This window comes from Rhinichthys klamathensis, unplaced genomic scaffold, assembly GCF_029890125.1.
Source record: "Rhinichthys klamathensis goyatoka isolate OS25496 unplaced genomic scaffold, OSU_Roscu_1.1 h1tg000281l_1, whole genome shotgun sequence".
In the NCBI taxonomy this organism is placed as follows: domain Eukaryota; kingdom Metazoa; phylum Chordata; class Actinopteri; order Cypriniformes; family Leuciscidae; genus Rhinichthys; species Rhinichthys klamathensis.
In genome coordinates, this window is record NW_026606800.1 from 3,626,755 (window position 1) to 3,650,099 (window position 23,345).

At 36.3% G+C, this 23,345-nt stretch overlaps 1 protein-coding gene across 1 annotated transcript in view; it reads right to left on the bottom strand.

The window, feature by feature from the left end:
* Positions 1-18,421: 18,421 nt before the first annotated feature.
* The window catches only part of man1a1 (mannosidase, alpha, class 1A, member 1), a 141,660-nt gene continuing 136,736 nt past the window's right edge, over positions 18,422-23,345 (bottom strand). Inside the window, exon 12 of the mRNA XM_056269460.1 lies at positions 18,422-19,586. Coding sequence (XP_056125435.1) covers positions 19,460-19,586 — 127 coding nt within the window. The 3' untranslated portion in view covers positions 18,422-19,459. The remainder of the gene's footprint in view (positions 19,587-23,345) is intronic.

Genomic DNA, 23,345 nt, shown 5'->3' on the forward strand with positions numbered 1-23,345 from the left:
CATGCTAGTTCATACATGAGTAATGAACAAATTACCTAATTGTAAAGCGTTACTATGAAATCAAAGATATAAGTTCCTTACAATTTAGAGTTGGACATGGACTTAAGATTTCATTTAACTAGATGTATTTCCCCTTGCACTTTTATTCCTTGGATAAAAACGAATGACATTGTCACTCAGAATGCGTCTGAAATCGAGTTATACTTTTATTACAGTTAAGAATAACTCGCATGCTGCCGCAACTTTTAGAGTAGCATGGTGATGGTAGAGTTCTATGGAAGCTTGTTTCCGCCACTGAATGAAAAATAAAAAAGGTAATTGCGACTTTTTATCTCACAATTCTGACTTTTTTTCTCACAATTGCGAGTTTACATCTCGCAATTCTGACTTTATTTCTCAGAATTGCGAGATATAAAGTCAGAATTGCGAGATATAAAGTCAGAATTGCGTGATATAAAGTCAGAATTGCGAGATATAAAGTCAGAATTGCGAGATATAAAGTCAGAATTGCGTGATATAAAATCGCAGTTGCGTGTTATAAAGTCAGAATTGCAAGATATAAACTATTCTGAGGGGGAAAAAGTTAGTCTTTTTTCCCCCTTAGAATTGGCCTGATAACTCGCAATTGCGAGTTTATATCTCACAATTCTGAGAAAAGATGTCAGAATTTCGAGATATAAACTCGCAATTATGTGTTATTAAGTCAGAATTGCGAGATCTAAACTCGCAATTGTGAGAAAAAAAGTCAGAATTGTGAGATAAAAAGTCGCAATTCTGTCTTTTTTTCTCGCACTTGCGACTTTATTTCTCATAATTGCGACTTTATATCTCGCAATTGCGACATTATTTCTCAAAATTCTGACTTCATATCTCGCAATTGTGAGATAAAAAGTCGCAATTATTATATATATATATATATTTTTACTCAGTGGCGGAAACAAGCTTCCATAGAGTTCATACCGGTAAGTACCTAAAGGTACATATTAGAACCTTTTTAAATGGTATCATCCCAGTAACAGCTTTTGTACTTTTTTTTTTTCTAAGAGTGTACGAATTAGCCACCTATTCACCAAAACGTAAAATAGTTACGAATTGCCATTAGATTGCATGGGATAAATACCATAACTCATAACTATTTAAATTACTAAAAGCCTTTTTTAAAAATGGGTTTTAGTTAGGGTCCAATTCTCACTATTAACTAGTTGCTTATTAGCATGCATATTACTAGGATATTGGCTCTGTATATTCACATATTAGTACTTAAAAAGCACATATTAATGCTTTATTCTGCATGACCATATTCTACATCCCTTCAAAACCCAATACCTAAACTAAACAATTACCTTACTACCTATTAATAAGCAGGCAAAAGTCAGTTAATAGTTAGTTAATAGAGATAATTTGACACTAATCTAAAGTGTGACCAAAAAACTTCTATTTCCATCCCATGTGAATCATCAAAAAGCTCCCTAAGTTAGCCCATTTCTTCTATTTTTAAATAAAATGATACTCAAATTCAAATGTTTTTTGGGGGGGTGTGGTCACCCCCAAATCCTCCAATTATGATCACTCGTCCCAGTTTACTACTAACTTTTTTGTGACTATCCACAACATTTACAGTAAGTCTGAGCACTCAGTTTAACGAGCAGCAAATATACTGCTGACCCTGAGATTAGAGGGAGGTTTTGGCGTATTTTCAGTGTTATTCCCCTTAATTCACATTACATGATTTAATCAGCTTAAAATGGAAAACAAATTGCTTTGGCACAGCATGCATGAGTGTCTGTGTAAATACAGAGGCATTGTCATGCTCAGCTGTTCTTTATAATTTCATCTCACATTCTTTCCATTCTCTTTTATGTATCATGCAGTTCATCATGAATGACAAACGCACACACAGGAGCAACAACCAGAAGCAGATCACGGTGGTGTGACACGTGACGACAATGTTAGCAACATTATTCTAGCCAGTGTATTTTAGAATCAAACGAATGAACACGCTTCAAGACCATTTAGTAACATTTTCCAAACCTTAATATAGTTCCATTTGATTTATAGCTAGAAAAAATGTCGCTCTACGTACACAACTGTTTCCGACTAAAGCTTTAAAAAGCAAAGTGATATTAGCTGGTCATTGGAGGTCTGTGATTATGTACCATTACCGCAAAGACAAGCAGTAATTTGTCTTTATAATTGGCACTGGCATAAAGACCCAACCAGGGCGGCCTGCTAGGTGATGTTGGCATGGTAATTACAGTCGGACAGGAAGCTTGGCATCCCAATGGCCGCCATTTTAAGGTCAGAGTTCAACTTCAGTCAGTTTTCACACTGTAAAAGACAGAATGCTCTCAGACATTAAGATAGAAAGCGACTCAAACCCACACAGTACAAGAGATGATCTATTATGTCGACGGCAGTGGTGGACGAAGTACACATACCATGTACTTGAGTAAAAGTAAAGATACTTAAGGTAAAATATTACTCAAGTAAAAGTAAAAGTGCTGCCTTTAAACATTCACTTGAGTAAAAGTACAAAAGTATTTGCCTTCAAATGTACTTAAGTATCCAAGTACTTTGATTTTTTTATGGCTATAATGTCCTATTATAATTTGTCACAAGACTCTTGCTTAACTCAGTCTAAGTGAAGACTAATGTCACTCTTGGCACACCAATCTATTAATAAAATGACATTAATTAGTCTGATATATATATATATATATATATTTGAATTGAATTAATTTTTTGTGTGTTTAATTTTTTCTTTTTGTTTAAAGTTTCTTTGTGTTTAATTTGCTCTTCACACAATTTATTGAGGACAAAACAGAGAAAACAAAACCCACGAGGGGGCAAAACAAGACTCGAGGCAACAAGACTAAGACTAGCTAATAAATAAAGACTAGACAGGAACTAATAACAAAAACTCACAATACAATAAACTGGAACTAGACAACGTACTCACAGAAGTGTGCTAAAAAGATAGACACATGATGATCAATGATAGACAGAGTTTGACAATGAACCGACAAAGGACAGCAAACACAAGGGGATAATATAGGGAGACACTAATGACAAGAACAGGTGAAACTGACTAGACAATAATGACAAGATGAGGATAACAAGGGGGCGGGGTAACGTAACGAGACAACACAAGCACATGGCCAAAACAAAAGGCCATGTGCTTGTACACAAAACATGGGTCTGCCATGATCCTGCCACACGACTAGAGAAATCAAAGACATGATGGCAGAATCATGACAGACTGTTCCCATAAGGTATAAAACATTTAGAGTATTTACTGTATATATTTTTCTCCAGCGCCTATGGTCATAATTATTAACATCTTAATGTTATGATACATTCACATAAACCTGCACAACGCCATTAAATATATATATATATACACACACACACACACACATTATATATATATATATATATATATATATATATATATATATATATATATATATATATATATATATATTCTATGTTATGGGAGCAGCCAATTTCCCTCCGAAATTAAACACAAAAACGTATTAATGCAGTGTTTCTGCTAGGCTACTCCCCAATAAAAAAGCTATTACATGCAAGTCATTTTAGTGGCAACGTAAGCAATGTACATTATGCGTCGGTCAATACTTACCGATAATTGCTGCAATGATAGCTGCTGCTCTCTGTCCCGCTTAAAATCATTGTCAACGCGATTTATTTGGAACTATTGAGAGCTACACGAATAACGTGACAGCGCGGCGGCGAGATCACTGTCACATCTATGTTTGCAACTCTCATTGACATTTAACGGCTCTGGTTCGCGCTTAGTAGATACCGCCAAGGCAAGTTCAAAACAAAGCGCGCGCGCTGTACTGTGATTGGTGGCTCGTTCGACCAGTTACGTTTTTATCCACTCATAAATAAAAAGGAACGACTGATTTTAAAAATGTAGTTGAGTAAAAAGTAAGATATTTGACTTTGAAATGTAGTGGAGTTAAAGTAAAAGTCTCCCAAAATTTAAATACTTGAGTAAAGTACAGATACGCAAAAAAGCTACTTAAGTACAGTAACGAATTACATTTACTTCGTTACTGTCCACCACTGGTCGACGGCATCACTATTCATGTAGCTACTGTAAGAAGGAACCTAACCAAAAGAACAAATGTGTGTAATTTCTGCAATACTAGTAATTACCAAATGCACTTGGAAAAATAAGGCCTTTAAAGGGATAGTTCACTTTGAAATTAATTTTTGATATGTTTTAGATATAAATATAAATATTAAATATAAATACTGTTCGTTTTCTCACACAAACCGCTCGTTTCTTGTCTTAGGCCATCAATGTGTACTTACATTTACGAGTCATTAAATCATGTTTAATTTGGACTTCTCTGTGCATGCTCTTTGAGGTGATGACCATAGACCTGCATTACATGACTGACAGACAAGAACGGTTTGACCTAAAAATATCAAAATTGAAACTACTGTGTAAACAAAGACTACATCTTGGATGCCCTTGAGGTAAGCTAAAACATATCAAAAATGTATTTCAAAGTGAACTATCCCTTTAAACCCAAATGTTTACCTAGTCTTAGCCACAGAACTAGGCTGCAAGGTCCAAACCCACTTTACCCCAACATTCTTAAAAATAAAGTTGTCTTTAATAATGTTTGAACTTTATTAGTTAGGCAAGTAGATTTTGCTGTGGTGTCGGAGTACTTAAAGTACCCCCACTATATTTTTTTTCTTGCTGATCTGAAAAAATGATCCAATCCATGACTCAAAAAACGTAATATGATCCGAACGGTGAGTTTTGTGATCTGTTGAACCACTATATATAGAAAAGAGGTGCAGAAAAAGCTACTAGCGTCCTGAATCGTTCTAGACAGATGAGGGCAATCCTGCTTGTGACCTGTCGAAAGGCTGCATTAAAGATTAAACTCTCATCAACTTGATGATTAGGTAAAAATAGGGGGTTTTCAATAAGATGCTTTGTACTCTTCAGAAAGGTCACTGGGCGACCCTGATGTGACATTGCACGCATGCATGATTTAGAAACTCCACACTTCATGTTCATTATTCTGCAAGCGGAGCCGTCTCAAAGACGATGACATTAACCGCCATTGTGAAGAACAGCGATGGGGACAGATCGCTCGCTAAAGGTTAATTCAAACTAAAGAAGGAGTCAACCAATCAGAGGGCTGAGGTTTGTGTCCAACAGGCGGTTCGGAGGGAACAAATGAATTCTTATTCACAATGAACCCTACAGTTCATCACATGCTCTCACCTCTTATCAATTTTACTGACAATGCTGGAGCTCTCTGACAGCCCAGAGCATTGAGACTAGCTATTTTAACCTATTATGAGAGTACAGAAATAAATCACATCTTTTTGGAGGTGTTTCCTGTTATTATTGTAGGCTAGATGGAAGTTTTTCATGAAATGAAAGCTGACTTTGATTTGAGATGGCAGCTTGGCCGTAGGCAGGGGGTCTGATTATATGGTTTTGCAATAAAATTAGAAGCGTGTCCTAAAGCGTAACACGAGATGTCCTTGTGTTAGGTCACAGTCATGTAACCATATATGAGGGTCAGCGAGCTGGATGAGAATTAAATGTCCACAGCTTGTGTGGCTTCCCGTGTGTTTCCATCACTTCAAGCCATTCTTTATCAGTTCTCAAGCTTCAGGTTTATTTCCAACACAGCAAGTGGAGGAAAAAAGCTCGACAAAAGGAGTATGATGGGGAGAAAAAAAGAAAGGTTAAAATGTTGGTTTTGATTTTTGGGCCAACAGTGGGGGAAATAATTATTTGATCCCCTGCTGATTTTGTAAGTTCGCCCACTTACAAAGAAATTAAGGGTCTATAGTTTTTATGTTAGGTTTATTTTAACGGATAGAGACAGAATATCAACCAAAAAATCCAGAAAAAACACATTATATAAAGGTTATAAATTGATTTGCATTTCAGTAAGTGAAATATTTGACCCCCAAGCAAAACATGCCTTAGTACTTGGTGGAGAAACCTTTGTTGGCAAGCACAGAGGTAAGACGTTTCTTGTACACTGTAAAATCCAATAGCGTTCCTGACTCACATATATTAGTTAACTTTACTCAGTTATATAAAATACATACTTCTTACTAGGTTTTGTTGAGTTACGGTCAATTGCAGGGTGAAAATAACAAGTTACTCAATAATTTGAGTGACGCTTACTTGATACAAGCAAGTAGTAACAAATGATGCAATGGCGTTACTGAACCAGTGAGAGGCAGCAGTGCATTAAAGCGTGCCTAATGTGCCGAAAAAATTGCAAAGCATTGCCCCCCCTGGTGGCTGAAACCCGTTTAAATTTTTTTTTTGCATTGTTAAAAAAAAATATATTATAAATATTTGAAATAACACAAAACAACTAAATGGTGGTAGGTAATACACATCTGATTTTATATACTGCTTTAGTAAAAAAAAAAACTGCAATGGAAACAGGTTTTGCGCATTTACAGTCAGGTGACTTGGAGAAGACGCGGGGATAATAATAATAATTATCATCATTATTATAACATTTATTAGGCTACATATGTAGAAGACGCTTTTCAAAAAAAAAGGAACAAAGCAATTCGTCACATATCATTCATAATACAGGGCTAAGATGATCACAAATAGGCTAAACAAGATTTTGACGCATATCCAAGTGTGTGTGCGGAATGTGGAGCGTGCACTGGATGGCACGGAGTCGCGGGGCGCGGGCGCGAACACTTGCATTTTCCTATCAACAGTGGAAACAACTTAAAATAGGCTAGCCTACTCATTTCTGGTCATACAGAAAATAATAATACATTATTCGCAACTACTTTTATTTGTGTACACTCACAATAACAAGAAAACGTTGTGCTTTTGTAAAATAAAATAAAACAATCAGGCGCGCTTCATGGTCTCCGTGAACTGAAGCGCTAGAACTGAAACAAAATAGCCTAAGCTAAAGCTTGAAATGTCCACTTTAAAACGAACAAATTCGAATCGAAAGCTAATACCTTCTGATTATGTAATCCGTATGAGAGGTGCATTTCTCTCTAAAGGTGCATCCTTACAGCGGAGATGGAGATATGTTTTAGCCGACACTGATTTTTTATTAATAAACAATTAAAATGCCTTGTTATTTTTTCAGACACATTTATTAATTATTATAGCCTATAACTCACCTATAAATCCCCTTTCTGTAGCCTGTGGTTATCTTCTCATTCAGCACTACGGGAAAAATATAATTTCCAGGTTCTAATTTGGCCTTAGAAAACCAGTTGAATCTACATTTTCTTTTTCATATTAATTTGTCAATATTTTAAATGTTTAATAAAGGGGCAAAAAGTCATAAACAAAAATCTGAAAATTCGTCCATATTATTTGTTTTGCGCAGCATTTGGTGTGTAGCAGTTCAAATAAAAATTTTGGTGTTCGACTTTGCGTTTTAAAAATACAACCGTTTATTTTTCGTTTTGCAATTACGGGTTAAATTAGGAAAAACGAATGGACACAAAAGTACACTGACCGTTTGGACATAATACGAGACAGAGTTCTTTATTAAATTAATAAAAGAAACAATAATTACAGGAATACTGGATTCTAAACCGCAAAGAAATGCCACAATCAAGACCTCGGAGCAGAAATGAGGGAGAAACAGCCAGGAACTCTTAGGCTATATGTGCCGTTCGCAGTATAAGGGTCTACCATTAATGCTTGGATAACACACCACGTCTCCTTCCATTAATAATAATAATGTCTAGTGCGGTGGCTGTGATATAGCCTAGGCTTTAAACCTACCAACATCCGTTTACCATGATTTTTGGAATGACTTATCGCGAGAGGAAAAAAATACATTTTAGTCGCATAACATCGGTGAATTAATGGAAACGCCGTTTTTCGCAATAGTTTTTTTTATCGACATTTGAAAAAGTCGCAAAGGTTTTGCGCAAATCTGTAATGGAAACGCGCCTAATGATTACTATATGAATGAATGAATGCTACAATTTTTTTTTTTGCCCCCCCTGGCTCGAATGTCAAACTCCGCCTATTTGTGACAGTATTTATGAATTCACAATAGCATTATACTTTTATTTTTTAAATTGAGTAACGTTACATTAAGAATGTAATGCAAGCACTGGTAAAAGTGATTTTCTTTACTCAAACTCAACTGCTTTATCACTGCTGATAAAATTAGCCATCTTTTAACAAGATGAGAAACTTAGTAATGTTAAGTGATGTTATCCTAGACTAGTGGAACCTCTGATTGCATCAAAGATGGACCAGACCTTCTCAATGCGAAGACGTGAGATTGTGGATGCAGATGGAGCAGTGGCCAGCTCTTTTTACAGAGAGACCAGTAAGAACTTATTCATATCCCTTTTTCCACCATGAGAAACCACATTCTGTTTAGGTTTGGCTTTAGGATTGGCCTGTAGGCCTGACCATGCATTGAAAAATTTCCACACTGTCCCATGCCTTTTTTTGTGTGCCTGTGTTGTAGGTGTTTGCAGAGTTTGACAGGATAGTCACCACAGATCTGCAGACTGCAGAGTAACTTTTATGGTGCTGTGGATCGCTACACACCACGTTTTGTCACAAGTCTTCAAGAAGCATTGGAGAGAAATTTGATGATCTTATGCAGCGAATTAATACAGGGGTGAGTTTCCTGCAGCCTTAATTTTTTATTATTATGACACTTTTTTTCATCTTCAGATAAAAAATTATGATACTTTTAATAAAATCCAAGTCCTTTCTGTTCCTCAATAGGCAGCAATGAAAGAAATCATTAGCTCATGTGTCTCCAGTGGTTTAAGCTCATTTCATGAAGCAACATGAGCGCTTTTTGTAATAATATTTATATATAATAATATAAAAATAATATTTTGTATTTACTAAATCTTATCGATTTGTTCAAAGGATAACAACTGGCTGCTCATGCAGCAATACACACATGTATGCAGGACAGATAACTGACAATTAATCATGCCTTTTCACTTTTCCCTGTTGTAATATTTTTATTGTTTGGTTTCATTCAGGTTTGTGATGTTGATGAAGCCTGGGCACAAGTATCTGTTGGGGTGCTGACTGTCATTGATGAAGAAGAATCTCTCTCTCTACCTTTGCCCAGTGTCTACTGCCATCATTGTTGAGAGAGGTATTGTAATAATCTGCAGAATCATGCAATTTGCATCTATTTAGGTCTGTCTTATGCTTTAAATTTGGATTACACAAAAGACATGAAAAACACTTGGTTTGGGACAGAACAAACTCCCACCAAAACGGCAATCTCTGAAAAATCTCTTGAGTAATGAAATGTGCAAGATTAACGATGTTTGGCATTAGATTAAATTCGTTTATGACAGTGGAATTAGATTAGTTGATAGACAAATAAAAGGGAAACTAAGCCACTTGTTTAAAATTATCAGCCCATTAGTTCCTGAGCAAGTTAAAGGGTTAGTTCACCCAAAAATGATAATTCTGTTAGTATTTACTCTCCCTCATGCCGTTTTAAACCCGTAAGACCTTCGTTCATCTTTGGAACACAAATAAAGATATTTTTGATAAAATCAGAGAGCTTTCTCTCCCTCCATTGAACGCAACGTCATTGAAACTTTCCAGGCCCACAAAACTAGTAAAAACATTGTTATCCATGTGACTACAGTATTTCAACCTTAATATTATGAAGCGACGAGAATACTTTTTATGTGCGAAAAACCCCCCAAATAACGATGTAACGAGGTTCAGTTGTTATGGGAAGAAGGAGGCGTGAACCGGCGAACATTCAACAAGTTTAATAACCTAAAATAAAACAAATACAAAACGAAAGTATAAGCCAGCTGCCCCTCGAGGATGACTGCTGGCCACACATAACAACATAAAATCCAGGCCTGGCCTTTCTCGATCTCTACTGTCGTCGCTCCTCCTTTATGCCTCTGCTCCTCCTCACAGGTGTCGCTCATCAGCAATCACGCCAGCGGCCTAGCGCCGCTCTCTCACGGCCCTCTGCCTCGTCCTGCTCGCTACAAACTACATTCAACAATCTCTTCTCTTCCACGTCATTCTCCTACACTATGGACGATAGTGTAAACAGCACAGTGCTTCTAGGTTCTATGTCAGAATGTAGGCTTATTATTGGCCAGCATCACACATGACCAGCGTCGGCCAATAATAAGCCTACGTTCTGATGTAGAACCCAGAAGCGCTGCGCTGTTTAAACTAGATCAACAGCGTAGGAGAATGACGTTGAAGAGAAAGAGATTGTTGAATAATGTCGTTATTTGGCGGGGGTTTTTCACACAAATACTATTCTCGTCGCTTCATAACATTAAGGTTGAACTACTGTAGTCACATGGACTATTTTAACGGTGTCTTTACTACCTTTCTGGGCCTTAAAAGTCACAATGACGTTAATCTTTGGAGGGACAGAAAGCTCTCATATTTCATCAAAAAGATCTTCCTTTGTGTTGTGAAGATTAATAAAGGTCTTACGGGTTTGGAACGGCATAAGGGTGAGTAATTACTGACAGAAATTTCATTTTTGGGTGAACTAACCCTTTAAGATGCTGTCAGCGTATTCATTTCTAATGTACATGTGTGTCAGAGACATTGCTTCTTCATTGTTTATGATAATGAATGTAGCCACTTTTTTTGCACTTCTATATACCAAGTTTGGTCTCCGAAGTGTTATTGATTAAAGTGAGTAATTGTTATTTATTGAATTGTTAAAGCTGTTTGTTGAGGATGTGTTAGAGTCAGGGTATGGTCTCAAATTTATTTATTTTTATTCAGATTTTATATAAAAAAAATATATATATTGTTGTACTGTAAAAGGTTTTTGGGAAACAACTTAACAATAAGGTTAATTAGTTAACATGAACTAAGAATTAACAATACTTCTACAGCATTTATTAATCTTAGTTAATATTAATTTCAACATTTACTAAAACATTATTAAAATCAAAGTTTGTATTGGTTAACATTAGTTAATGCACTGTGAACTAACATGAACAAACAATGAACAGCTGTATTTTTATTAACTAACATTAACAAAGATTAATTAAGACAATAGCAAATGTATTGCTCATTGTTAGTTCATGTTAGTTAATACACTAACTAATGTTAACTAATGAACCTTATTATTAAGTGTTTCCGTTTTTTTGTTTTACAGTTGTTGTTGTTTTTTTAAACCTAGTGATTTACATAAATTGTATACCCCAATGCAAACTTGTGTGGACCACCCCTGTGCAGTTTTTAAGAAAACAATACAATAAATTTACCTTTGAACTGTATCATTGCCTTACATTTATTTGTCCAGTTGTAAATGTTATCTTTGTAAAATTGTGAAACTATTCTCAATGATTTATAATAGATGTGTACACGTGTAAGTGTACACTACTAGACATGCACTTGTTAGTTCTACATATTTTTCCTATTTCACTTTACTCAGTTTTTAGAGTGCAATCGGTTTGCATGCTTTTTTCAAGTAAGGTGTACTAATTGGATTTTACATCAGAGTTAACACAACTAGCATAAATGAGTACATCTAAAGTAAAAGATCAAGTATAGTATACAAATTATTTTAAGTTACTGGAACTCTCTTGTAAGTGTACACTACTAGACATGCACTTGTTAGTACTACATATTATTCCTATTTCACTTTACTCAGTTTTTTGAGTGCAATCGGTTTGCATGCTTTTTTCAAGTAAGTTGAACTAATTGGATTTTACAGTGTAGTTGGTCACCAGGTTTGCATAATAAAATAATAATTTCCTCCACTGTATATCAATAAGGTATGGTTTCCTTCCAAGCTGCAACCCAATTATTAAAATTTTGCTTAAAAAAGAAAGAAATACACAGAAATACACAAGAGAAAAGAAAAAACAATTCACAGCTTTTTTTGTTCAAGAAAATTAGGAAATTTTTCTAGGAGTAATTTTTTTGCCAATTGTCTGAGGGAAATATTTTAGTCATATTACTTTTTTGACATTTACGAATTTATTTAGCAAATATGATGCATGTCATCTTAAATAAAAATATCCACCTCAAGATTAAAATTAATGCATATTTTGGACATTTTAATTGCATCTTGATGTTTCATTCTAACATTTGTTATGTGCAACATCTCAAGATGCATAAAACTACATGGATATGAGATTTGTTTTGTAAGTCTGAGATTTTGTGCCTCATATAACACCTGTCAGTTGAAAATCATAAGTCAACACAAATGCCTTTGAATGAGTTACAGTACAAGCTAAAGTTTAATATTTAATTAAGTTCTCTAAACAATTCTTTCCAAAGCCTTAGCAAACACGACTCATAAATAAAACAATAAAGTCATATAAAACACCTGCATTTAGAAAAATATGAACACAATCTCTAAGGGGTAGGCTAATAATGGGATCTGCATTTTCATGGGTTTAAATAAAACGTTTTTTGTTACAAAAATCACTTGATTTTCTAAAGTCAACGAATTTGCGACAGCTGAATGTAACATTTTTGACAAACCAAACATCAGTCTCTGAGTAACATAATTTATTCAAGCCACGAAATAAGCATTCTGAACGTCTCTAACACGTTTTATGATTAGCCACCCCTCGCTCACGTTATATCAAATCTGTCAAAAACTGTCAGTTGAAATATTAGAAATAAAAACAAGCAAAAACAAACACACTCAGAGGCATCAATCACTTCAATACTTGCCGGCAAAGAAAGAAATAAGTATTACTTACGATCCATCTGTTTTCAAATCCACATCCTTTGAATATCAAAACATCGATGTCTGTCAAAAAATAACGTGCACACAGTAGTGTTTATCAGAAGCAGAGCTCCAGCGATTGCACGGCACGCATTTTTTTCTTCTAGAAAACACCAGCCTACCGGATGTTTCAACGCTTCGAGAAGAGGGAGAGCGAAAAATGGCTGCCTGATGGCTTCAATATGCTGAGTGTAGCCTAATACATAGGCCTACGCATGTGAGTAACTTTGTTCTTCACTTACTGAAATTGAATCGAAACTGAGTAAAAGTCTCCACACTGCATGCTAAACAAAAAAATGAAAAACTTAGCTGGTTTAGCAAACATCATTCAACTTGTGTTGGTTTTGACAAAAATCTTTTTCACATTCTGATTCTGACATTCCTGATTTAAATATTTGAAATAATTTTCTATTCCTGACTGATCTTTTTTCATAATTTTGGCAATAGATGAGCCGTTAAATGAGTGATCTTGAGATGTCCCTGTAGTCGTCCAATTTGACTCTCATGCTGATGTAGCCTAATATAGGCCTATATAAACTTGACATATGATTTTTTTTTTTTTAAATGTAGTTTGATCACTATCATCTCAACTGTTTAAAAGTTCAAATTATCAAAGATTAAATTTTGTTTAATTTTCCATGAGCAGATTTAGACTCATTCTGACCTGGATGAAACGAGCAAGATGATTTAATGGGGTTTCGGAACTAGGATCCATGTCTGGGAGGTTCATATCAGAAGGGGATTGATGTTTTTTCTTGCAGCGAGAACATTCATGAACAAAGTCCGGAGTGTCACGCAGCAGGCCAGACAGCAGGAGCAGCGGTTCCCGAAGCAGTGTTCCTGCTGACAACCGTTTACCAGCACAGCCGCTCTGACAAGCCTCTCATCTTCCCATTTCATCTTCACCTCCTGCATCATTTAGTCCCTGGAGAGTGTGCATACTTAATGTGCGATGATACACGGGTTACTCACCGCCCGCAAAACACAGTCAGAGATATTCACATGTCTACAATCCCGTATGCCCACACAAAAATTCATCATTGAGAACGTAACATGTATTTTGAAGATGACTTTTGGGGTGATTTGGTATATGATAATAACCAGGGCGTTTGATCAAATTCACAGGGAGAATTTTTTTATGCATTGTGCCCACTCTTTCCTGGAAAAATACTTCAGTTGGAGGAAACAAATGTAACAGAAACTCATTCTCCCGGTGATGTGAGAACAAAACCCCCTGGAGAACCCCAAAAGAGGGCCAAACTAATAAAGAAAACTATAACAACACAGAAGAAATGGGGATCAACAAGGGAAACATTACATTACCATAACACAGAGAGGAAAAGATTTAAGAGCACATAGTGTTCTCGCCATCTCAGATTCAGAGCCTACGGAAGCTTTTAAAGTCACCATGAAATCAAAATGAACGAATCTTATTTTTTATGGAATATTTCAGTATTTATTATAAAAGATTCATCCATGCATTGCACTTTTTTTTTTTGTGTCATGTTCCCTCGTAATCTTTAATCAAAATAACTGCTCCGTCTTGCATTGACATCTCTTCATGATGAAGTATTTACTGGCACGAGGGTGGGACAACCTGTCACTCACATGACATCACAGCTGTAGCAAACCACAACCATCCAATGATCCAATCAATTCCGCATGGACAAAATTCCGTCCTATACATTTTTTCTTTTTCAAAAAGTTGTGTCACTCAGATATACGTCACAATATGGAAGCAAAGACTGAATAATGAGTACTGTTGTGTTCTCATTGGTGGAGGATTGGGCGGAGACTAGCACAATCAACCAGTCAGAGAGCAGGTTTCACTGCATGACACACGTTCTCTATCTCTGGTCGAAACAGGCTGATCTACTGTAACAGGTGGCATAGTAACTATTTTCTTCAGCATATTATAAGTGTGTTTGAGTATGAATTAAGTTAAACATTTATTTAGCCTGTGTCACAATATGAGGTAAATCCGGCCCTGGATAAGATACAATTTTTCTTTGATCTATGATTGTTTGGTACATCTAATTTACCGGTAGTGAATAAGCATTTATCTTACAATCGAACAGACGCTTACAATTTTGATATGCAAGTAGTCTTTCTGTCTCTCTGTTATCTGTTTTCAGCGGTTGTTATCTAGGAAATTGCGCTGGATCGCGCGATTGACCAATCAGAATCAAGTATTCCACAGAGTCGTGTAATAGACAGAGTTATCAGACAAATTGAATGCTTTACTGTGCAGTTATGAAACCACATGCATGATAAATTATTTTTTGAAACAATTTAAAGTGCATAAATGAAAAATGATTGTCTGTGAGTCCCTGCGCACAGTTTTAATTAACCTATCCAGATAATAACATTAATAATGAATAACAATAATGTATTCAGACATAACGACGACATTAATATTATATTACAACTTAAATTTTTTTTTTTCAGATCTGGACAAGGGAAAGGTAAGAAGAGAGCTAAGTTTATTACATTGATTTCTGTGGAGAAATGTCTTTGTCCATCAATATTGCAGTGCAGAGTAAATGTCGGGGGGTGTTTGGTGTCAGGGGGTCCCCACTAAGGGCTTTGACATAATTCCAACACTGTAGCCTATAAGACAGGCAGAGCGAAGGGAGAAACCGCCTGTAGTGCTGTATCATTTGTCCTTTGCCGTGTCACAGAAGAGAACAATGCCTTCCATTCAGATTCCTCCCCAGGCGAGAGAGACGTAATGAAAGATAGACTAGATTGTCATTTCCTGTGTTTGCTGTGCTTCTGTAAACACTGGGCGCTGGCACACAGCTGCGCCCCTGATCTATGCCATGATCTCCCGTATACCTCAGGCCTCGCACCGCTCAGATGAACTGTCATCATCATTGAACTTGGCCGTGTGAAGAGTGGTTTGTTTTTGCAGAATAAAAAAAAAAAAAAAAAAAAAAAAAATGCACAAACAATATACAATTATACTTAACATTAGTGTTCATGTTAGCATGTAAGTAATTATGTGATTAATGAGAAATACTAATGAACATAATGTACTTATTATGCTATTAGTTTGTGGAGCAGCTTGCAATTACACATTGCTTTTGTAATTTATTTGATTCATCGTCCAATTTGTGTAACATGAACATTGTAATGTGGTGTTAACAAAAAACACAATTAACAAAAGCTCAAACCCTGAACACTTCATGACAGGAAAATAAAGTCTGCGGTTAATCATAATTGAAGAGACTTGATTTGTAAACATAAAAAGTATATGCGACATATGTAAAATAAGTCATTTTATTCATCTAAGATATTCTGAAAACTAATTAGGATTTCCTGAGGGAACCCATGGCAAATTAGCTTTTTGTGTCAGCCTTCAAACTGACATGTCTGAACAGCTTTATCATGCCGTGTGACATCATTTCCTCTAATGTTCTGGGTGAACAGCAAATCTCTATTTCCCATTCCTTCTCACTTTTGTCTATATCAGTTTTACTTTACCCAGTGGCTATGGCGTTTTCTTTCTTCCAATTCCGCTTCAACTGTCTCATGTCGTTGGTTTTAAATTGATAAAAAACATTTTCTCTCTTCATGTGGTTGTCCAATTGTTTTATTTATTCATAGTCTATATTTATACCTTTTTGGTTATCATGGTTTATTTATGAATCCATTACGTCGTCTTTATATACGTCCTCGGACTGTTCCAGCTGTGAAAAAAAACTTTCTAAATTGCAAATAGGGAGAGAAAAAATTCAGCAAAAGTTTGTATTGGATGGATGGAAAGACGGACAGGTAGGTAGACAGATCTTTCAGATACACTAGATCTATCAGTTAGACAGACAGACAGATATACAGACAGACAATTTATGGATGGAATTCAGTGATGAGTCATTTTAATTCAACAGTTTGAGTATGCTAACCATCTGACCTGTTGGATGCATCTTTATGGTCGGCAATTAAAAATGAAAAATAAAATGAGTTGTTGATTCTCTTGCAGTGTCAGCCTTGTATGAGTCAGATCCGCCCCCGAGTAGGAAGAAAACCCCATTAAAAACAACAACTCAATATCATATTAAAAGATTGTTTTATTCACAATTGAAGTGTAACAAATATAGTTTATCAAAAACTTTTGCTTTAATATAATTTATTACATGATAAGATCGTAAGATTTATATAAATGATGGCTGGCAGTTTGCCAGAATGAAATATGTACAATTAACAAAAAAAAAAAAACGAATAAGAAATAAAACCAAACAATTTCCCACAAAATGAATTGCATTTATATTAAAGAAAAACATAACAAAAACAAATCCGATTATGTGCAATGGAATGATTATCAGCAATATAGTACAGTTACATTTCTGAGGTTGTCTCATGAAGAAATAACAAACGACAAGAATCACAAACGATAAAAAAAGGCATTTTCTATGCAAGATCATCAACACAATATTTAAACGACAAATTTTAATCTGAAAAGCACATCTCCTATTCCTGTTCCAGACTGTCACCTAAGATTCTCTGCGGATTCTCAGTCACAGCTTGAGAAATCGCTTTCACTAAAGAGACAGCACGAAGCGCTAGTCCGCGCTAAGCCGCGGCAGTGCTAAACATCGTTTAGATTCGCAGTATTATGAATACAGTGAACGCGATGTCTTATCTACAGTGTCACAGTGTTTTATGACGGGCCTCCCTCGAGATGACGTTGCTTTCATATATTACTCGCCAGCACACATATAGCAGAGAAACACCATGTCAAGAGTTGCAGTCGCTGGCCTCAAGAGAGGAACCTCTGTGAGGTATTTTTTCCCATGTAGATCCACCAGTATAATACATTGGTTAAAGCACCACGCCATACTAGTTAAGCAGAGTGGGTCAGGTTTTTTTCTTATTTTTGGAAACACAGCCTAAATGTAGACACTAAACAAACCTGTCAACCACATCCTGCTATTCAAACCTCAAGTTTGAGGTGTCAATTTCCCAAAAACATTAATAAGATGGGAATTGGGTCGTTCCTCCTAGAATTGGAATGTGGCTATGTAATGTGTAATAGATGTAGTGATGTATATGCAAGCCAATGTGTCAGATATCTTTCTTATTAGTTTCCTGTGTATGTGTGTGTGTTGTATCCAGTGCCATGGACTGCTTTGCATTCATTGGTTTGCATCATTTTCCATCGAAAATCTTCACTTATGCTGTCACATTGTACAGTAATATTCCTATTCTTTTCTACACGGAGAACCCAAACATACTGATTCACAACTTTGTGCTTTCATGTTAAATCAAAAGACGCAAACAGATAAAATGATAAAATCACAACAGCTAGGCCAAAGTATGTTCAATTCACATTTGGTGGTACATTCAAACAAATATTCACTCCCCTTTTTGACCGACGCTACCCGTGTCCTAATAAAACACTTTCCCAATGGATTTAAGCAGCTTCATCACTGTTAACTACAGAGCCCCTAAAGGGACATGGTGATGGTAAAAAAAAAAAAAAAAAAAAAGAGATGGGATGAAATTTCTGTTTCAATTCTTCTGTTCTCTTGCAAAACTTTTGCATTCGCTTTAAAACTTTTGCGCTTTCTTAAAAAAAAAACGTGTTTGCTTACAAAACCTTTCGTTCCCCCAATAAACTCTGTTCATTTGCAAAACTTTCATTATGGGATGGGAGGTGGAAGGAATAACTATATTTAAACGCTTTTGCGGGCAACGTCAAAGTTTCTCGGGGAAACATAATAAAGAGAATGCAAATATTTTGCAAGCAAACGCAAAGTTTCTTGGAGGAATGCAATCATTTTGCGAGAGAACGCAAAGGCATTGAAATATTTTTCCATCACCATGTCCCATTAGGGGCTCCATAGTTTTCTGCCCTTTACAATGAAAAAAGACAAAAAACCCTACGTCTTGAGTAATAAATTAACACAAAGTACTCTATTTTACATGTCCAGGATAAAAAGTCTCTGCCTCCATTGATTAAGTAAACAATTAAAACACATTTTGAACACATTTTATGCAACAGAGTAAGCTCACGAATGTAGAGGAATGAATGATAAACGACTGTCCATCACAAGCTTAAGAAGGCTGAAGCCAAGTAGGATGAAGCTCTTGGTCAGAGCGAAAATAAATAGAGCGTTGCTATTAAAACATGACTAAATTGATCAGTAAGACTAAAAGGCACTAGTTGACTTGCTTTCCCTACCTTGCTGTAGAATAAAGCGTCAAAATACCGAACCAAACATCACCCGAAAGAAACAGACAGCAAGAGACAGCAAAGTTCGGTGGATATGTCATATCTTCGCTTCTGTAAACACAGATGATTTAAAAAAAATAAAATTAATAAAAAAAAACAGAAAAGGATGTCGATACACTGAGTTACCTATGGCTTTATAAAGTGTGTGAGAGGGCAAATACAATGGAAAACGGTATGGTCTGGTCTCCTCACAGAGGAAATATGGTCCTTCTTGGTCTCTGAGGCTCAGAGACATGTCCAGAGTGTCAGGGACAGAGAGAGAGAGAGAGAGAGAGGACAGGGGCAGCATGCAGAATCCCGAGAAAGAGACGGCAGAGGAGAGAGGGCTGTGGAGAAACACATGAAACTCCAGCAGAAGTTCTGAAGTCCTCTCCAGCCACAGGGGTTTTACACCCATAACTATTGTCCACTGTTAAAGAAGGTCCAGGAAGTTACGTTTCATTGGTCCTTTGGGGTGGGATGAAGATTACTTGAGATGGTTGGCTAACTCTGGGCTGGGTTTCTTAATGACGGGAAGAGGATGAGCCTCCGTGTTGAACACCCACTGATCGAAGGGCAAATGGTCATCGTCTGAGAACAGCAAATACAAATACCTGGAAAAAAAAAAGAGAAAGACAATCTTTTAAAGGGCACTTTATGTTGTATATAGTTGATATAGTAATTCACAGTAAGATTGCCAGTGAGAGATTTGTGATATTTGAGAAAAATTATTATGTACATGAATCAGAAGCATAAACATCAAGGTTATGAGAGGGAAATAATGTATTCTTATAATTGCCACAAAATCTCTCTCTCTCTCTCTCTCTCTCTCTCTCTCTCTCTCTCTCTCTCTCTCTCTCTCTCTCTCTCTCTCTCTCTCTCTCTCTCTCTCTCTCTCTCTCTCTCTCTCTCTCTCTCTCTCTCTCTCTCTCTCTCTCTCTCTCTCTCTCTCTCTCTCTCTCTCTCTCTCTCTCTCTCTCTATATATATATGTATATGTATATGTATATGTATATATATATGCTTTGGCAACATTGTGTTACACAGTCATGCTAATAAAGCTAAATTGAAATTGAAAATATATATATCCATCGAGAAAGAGAAAGTTTTCGGTTTTTCTTTTTTCAGTATTATGTACAATTTGCGACAAGATGGAAATTTTACAGCTCTAATGTAATGCCATAAACTCATAAATACTTTATTTCTGACCATGCAAAAAAGTAATAGCACACCTTCTGATCAACAAACTGCTTGATTTGAGAAATCCTTCATGTCTATATAGCACAAGGGGGGTGGGAATAGCCAAATGGCAAAGTTTAATACTTATGCGCAATAGTAAAAACGAAAACATCACTAATTATCTCCATTAAAGTCAACCTGCATAAATAAATCTACCTCTTAAAATCTGAATGTTCCCTTCGTAATAAAACATGAACATCTCCCAACTAAGTGCTGATGAATTGAAGTAAAACACTGCCAAGACAACAGCACTGTAATAAGGGATGGAGATTACAAACTACAAAAAGTCTGAACATTTTACTTCCTTTGGCTGAGAGTCATGGCTAAAGGACATTGTTTCACAAATGAAGGTCATAATTCAAAACCTGCAGCCAAGGGGGAAAAAAACCCCCACAGGTTTATTTGGAGGGCCGGATGACACTCGTTAAATTACAGCCTATAAACTTTAGCTGGAGACTACGATGCTGACGCCTGTTTCCTGATGAAGTTGTGACCTTGATAATACGGTTTCTAACCCTTCCTCCCTCTCGGTTCCCTCTCTGAACACGCATTGGCTGGAGATTCGCCGATGAAAGGCTCTCTTCTCCACTGCCCCTCTGAAAATATAAGCTGTTGACCTCAGGCCTCCAGAGTTAAAGCTAAATCACGCATGTCCACTGGATGAACCACTCCTGGCAGCTTAAACTGCACCTGAACTACTTTTGCAGCCAGCATGATCTTCAGACCTTCAGTTTCAATGCCCTGCCACTGGCTAGAAAAAATTTGGAAGGTTACGGCCAATTATAAACGAGACTAAGAGGATTTATTTAATGACAGAGGTGACAACAGTATTATACTGCATCTGCAAGTGAAATGGACCCAACAGCTATCAAGCTGATATCCTCTTTTAAATTTTAAATACTTCAAAATGGAAGTATTTGTTATACTGTGATTCATCTGTGCACATCATTTTTTAAATTTTTCATAATCTTTAATCAAAATAACTTCCCCTCTTGCAGTGACATCTCTTCTCTTCTCTGATGAAGTATTTACTGGTGTGAGAGCGGGACAACCGGTCACTCACATGAAATCACAGCAATAGCAAACCACAACCATCCAATCAATTCCTGATGGACAAATCCAAGTCTCGCCATTCGCCTTGTTTGAGAAGCCGTTAAGCTCAATAAGAAAGAAAAAAGACAAAATTAAAACTTCCGTTTCATGCAGACTTTAGTTGAGTGCAGGCGTCTCCTGGTTTTACTATAGTGCTTTTAAGTAAAGCCTCAAAATACTGAATTTAACTGCACCCCAAAAGCAGCAAAAAAACCAACAAAATAAAATAAAACCCTGGGCAAACCAAATCATGAAGTAAAATGGAGGTTCGCATATTCTATGAGAATAGGGAAATCCACACCACAACTATAACGATAACGACGGTAGGAATGTAATTGTTGAAATTACTTTTTAAAGCGATTTTCTTTCCTGCTGGTAAATGATAAAAACATTGATAGCCATTTAGAATCCATCCTGCTTTAATGGATGTGGGCATTTAAAGCGGCAGATGACAAAACTGAAGCATGTGCCTATAGTAAATGAATGTTATCGTGCGTTGCTGTGGACGCCAATATAGTTATCGCTATATCGTTCTTGGTGTGAATGGGCCTTAAATCATAAAGGTTGACATGAGGATAAGTAAATGAACGAATTTTCATTTTTTAGTGTGAACTCTCCCTTTAGTGGTTCAGCATGTGAAGCGGAGCAGATGAAGTGGGCTGAAGTGAGCATGTTAAAGAGCACAGTCATGCCCACAAACACACTGAGAGCATTTCTATGAACAGGAAACTCTGATCCCTCAGCCCGCCAGACAGTCTGGCTCTGAAGAAGATTCATTACTTAATACGCACTAACTGTGCAAAAGAGGCAAACACAGCCAAAAGCAACAGAACGAGAAACAACCAGAATAAGAGAAGGAAAAGCTGAAAGCAGGGGTTTCTGGAAGCGCTCACTCTCTCTCAAAGAATTGCTAAGTCTTTTCTGTGTTCTATTGTGTGAATTGTGCTCCTCCTGGCCAAAGGGCAAGCACTCCTCCAGAGTATTAAAGGGAGGAGAAATGGAGAGCCACTGTCTTCAGCGGCAGGGTGAGACTCGAACAGTGATTTCCTCTTAAGCCGCAATCAAACTGGAAGAGAACTGGAAAAAGCTACCCAAAAAACAGGACACAGAAGTGCATTGTGACCTCTCTAACTCCTCAGCTCTTCATTCTGGGCCCTGATGGAGTAAAATACTTGTTCTTTATTCATTTCTTTCATTTATCAGTGTTCCAACTGTCACCGTCTTGTGTCTCAGTCACTTCACCTTGACAGTGATAATTCTCGCTCTGACAGAGAAATGGCTCCATTGACTACATTCTGAGTGAACATCGTTCCTTTAGTCAATCATTGCAGAAACACAAGTTAGTCTCAGACTCTTAAACACGCCCTATGGATAATTCGCAGAATATTTGATATTTACTGCACAACAAAGTGGCAAGAGGTTTCTGAAAAATCTAAAACTAATTGGCTGGCTGATCTGATTTCAACGACTCAACCTCAGTGCTCTAATATACAAATATGTGTTTACAAACTTATTATATATTCCTCAAAAAAAAAAAAAAAAAAATCAAAAAAGACAAATACAACCTTTTTCATAGCGAAAAGCAAGTCTATTAAGATGTTTGATTTGATTTGATTTATTCAACAATGATCTTAAAAAAATACAATCATGCCAAAGGCAATTCATACACATTTCAAGACAAATTGTCGAGGATAAAATACACAAAAAAGCCTCAGGCTTATTTCCATTGTGGTCCTCTATATGCATAAAATGGACAAACAGTTCGAGTGGGAATAAAATCAAAAACAAACATCTCACACCTTAATAAATTCATATGGGATCTTAATTGGAAAGCCATTAGTTAACTTCTGTTTTGCACTGTAACATTATTTTTATGACAATTAAGCACTGTTCTCCAAATTCTCATTAGTTTTATGTTTCCCCCTCATTATTCTGACTGATGATTCTCATTAGATTCGTATTAATTTAAAACAATTTATTTTACTGGATTATAGTAACAAATCACAGTAATAAATGTATAGTATATGAATCAGAATTCATTCA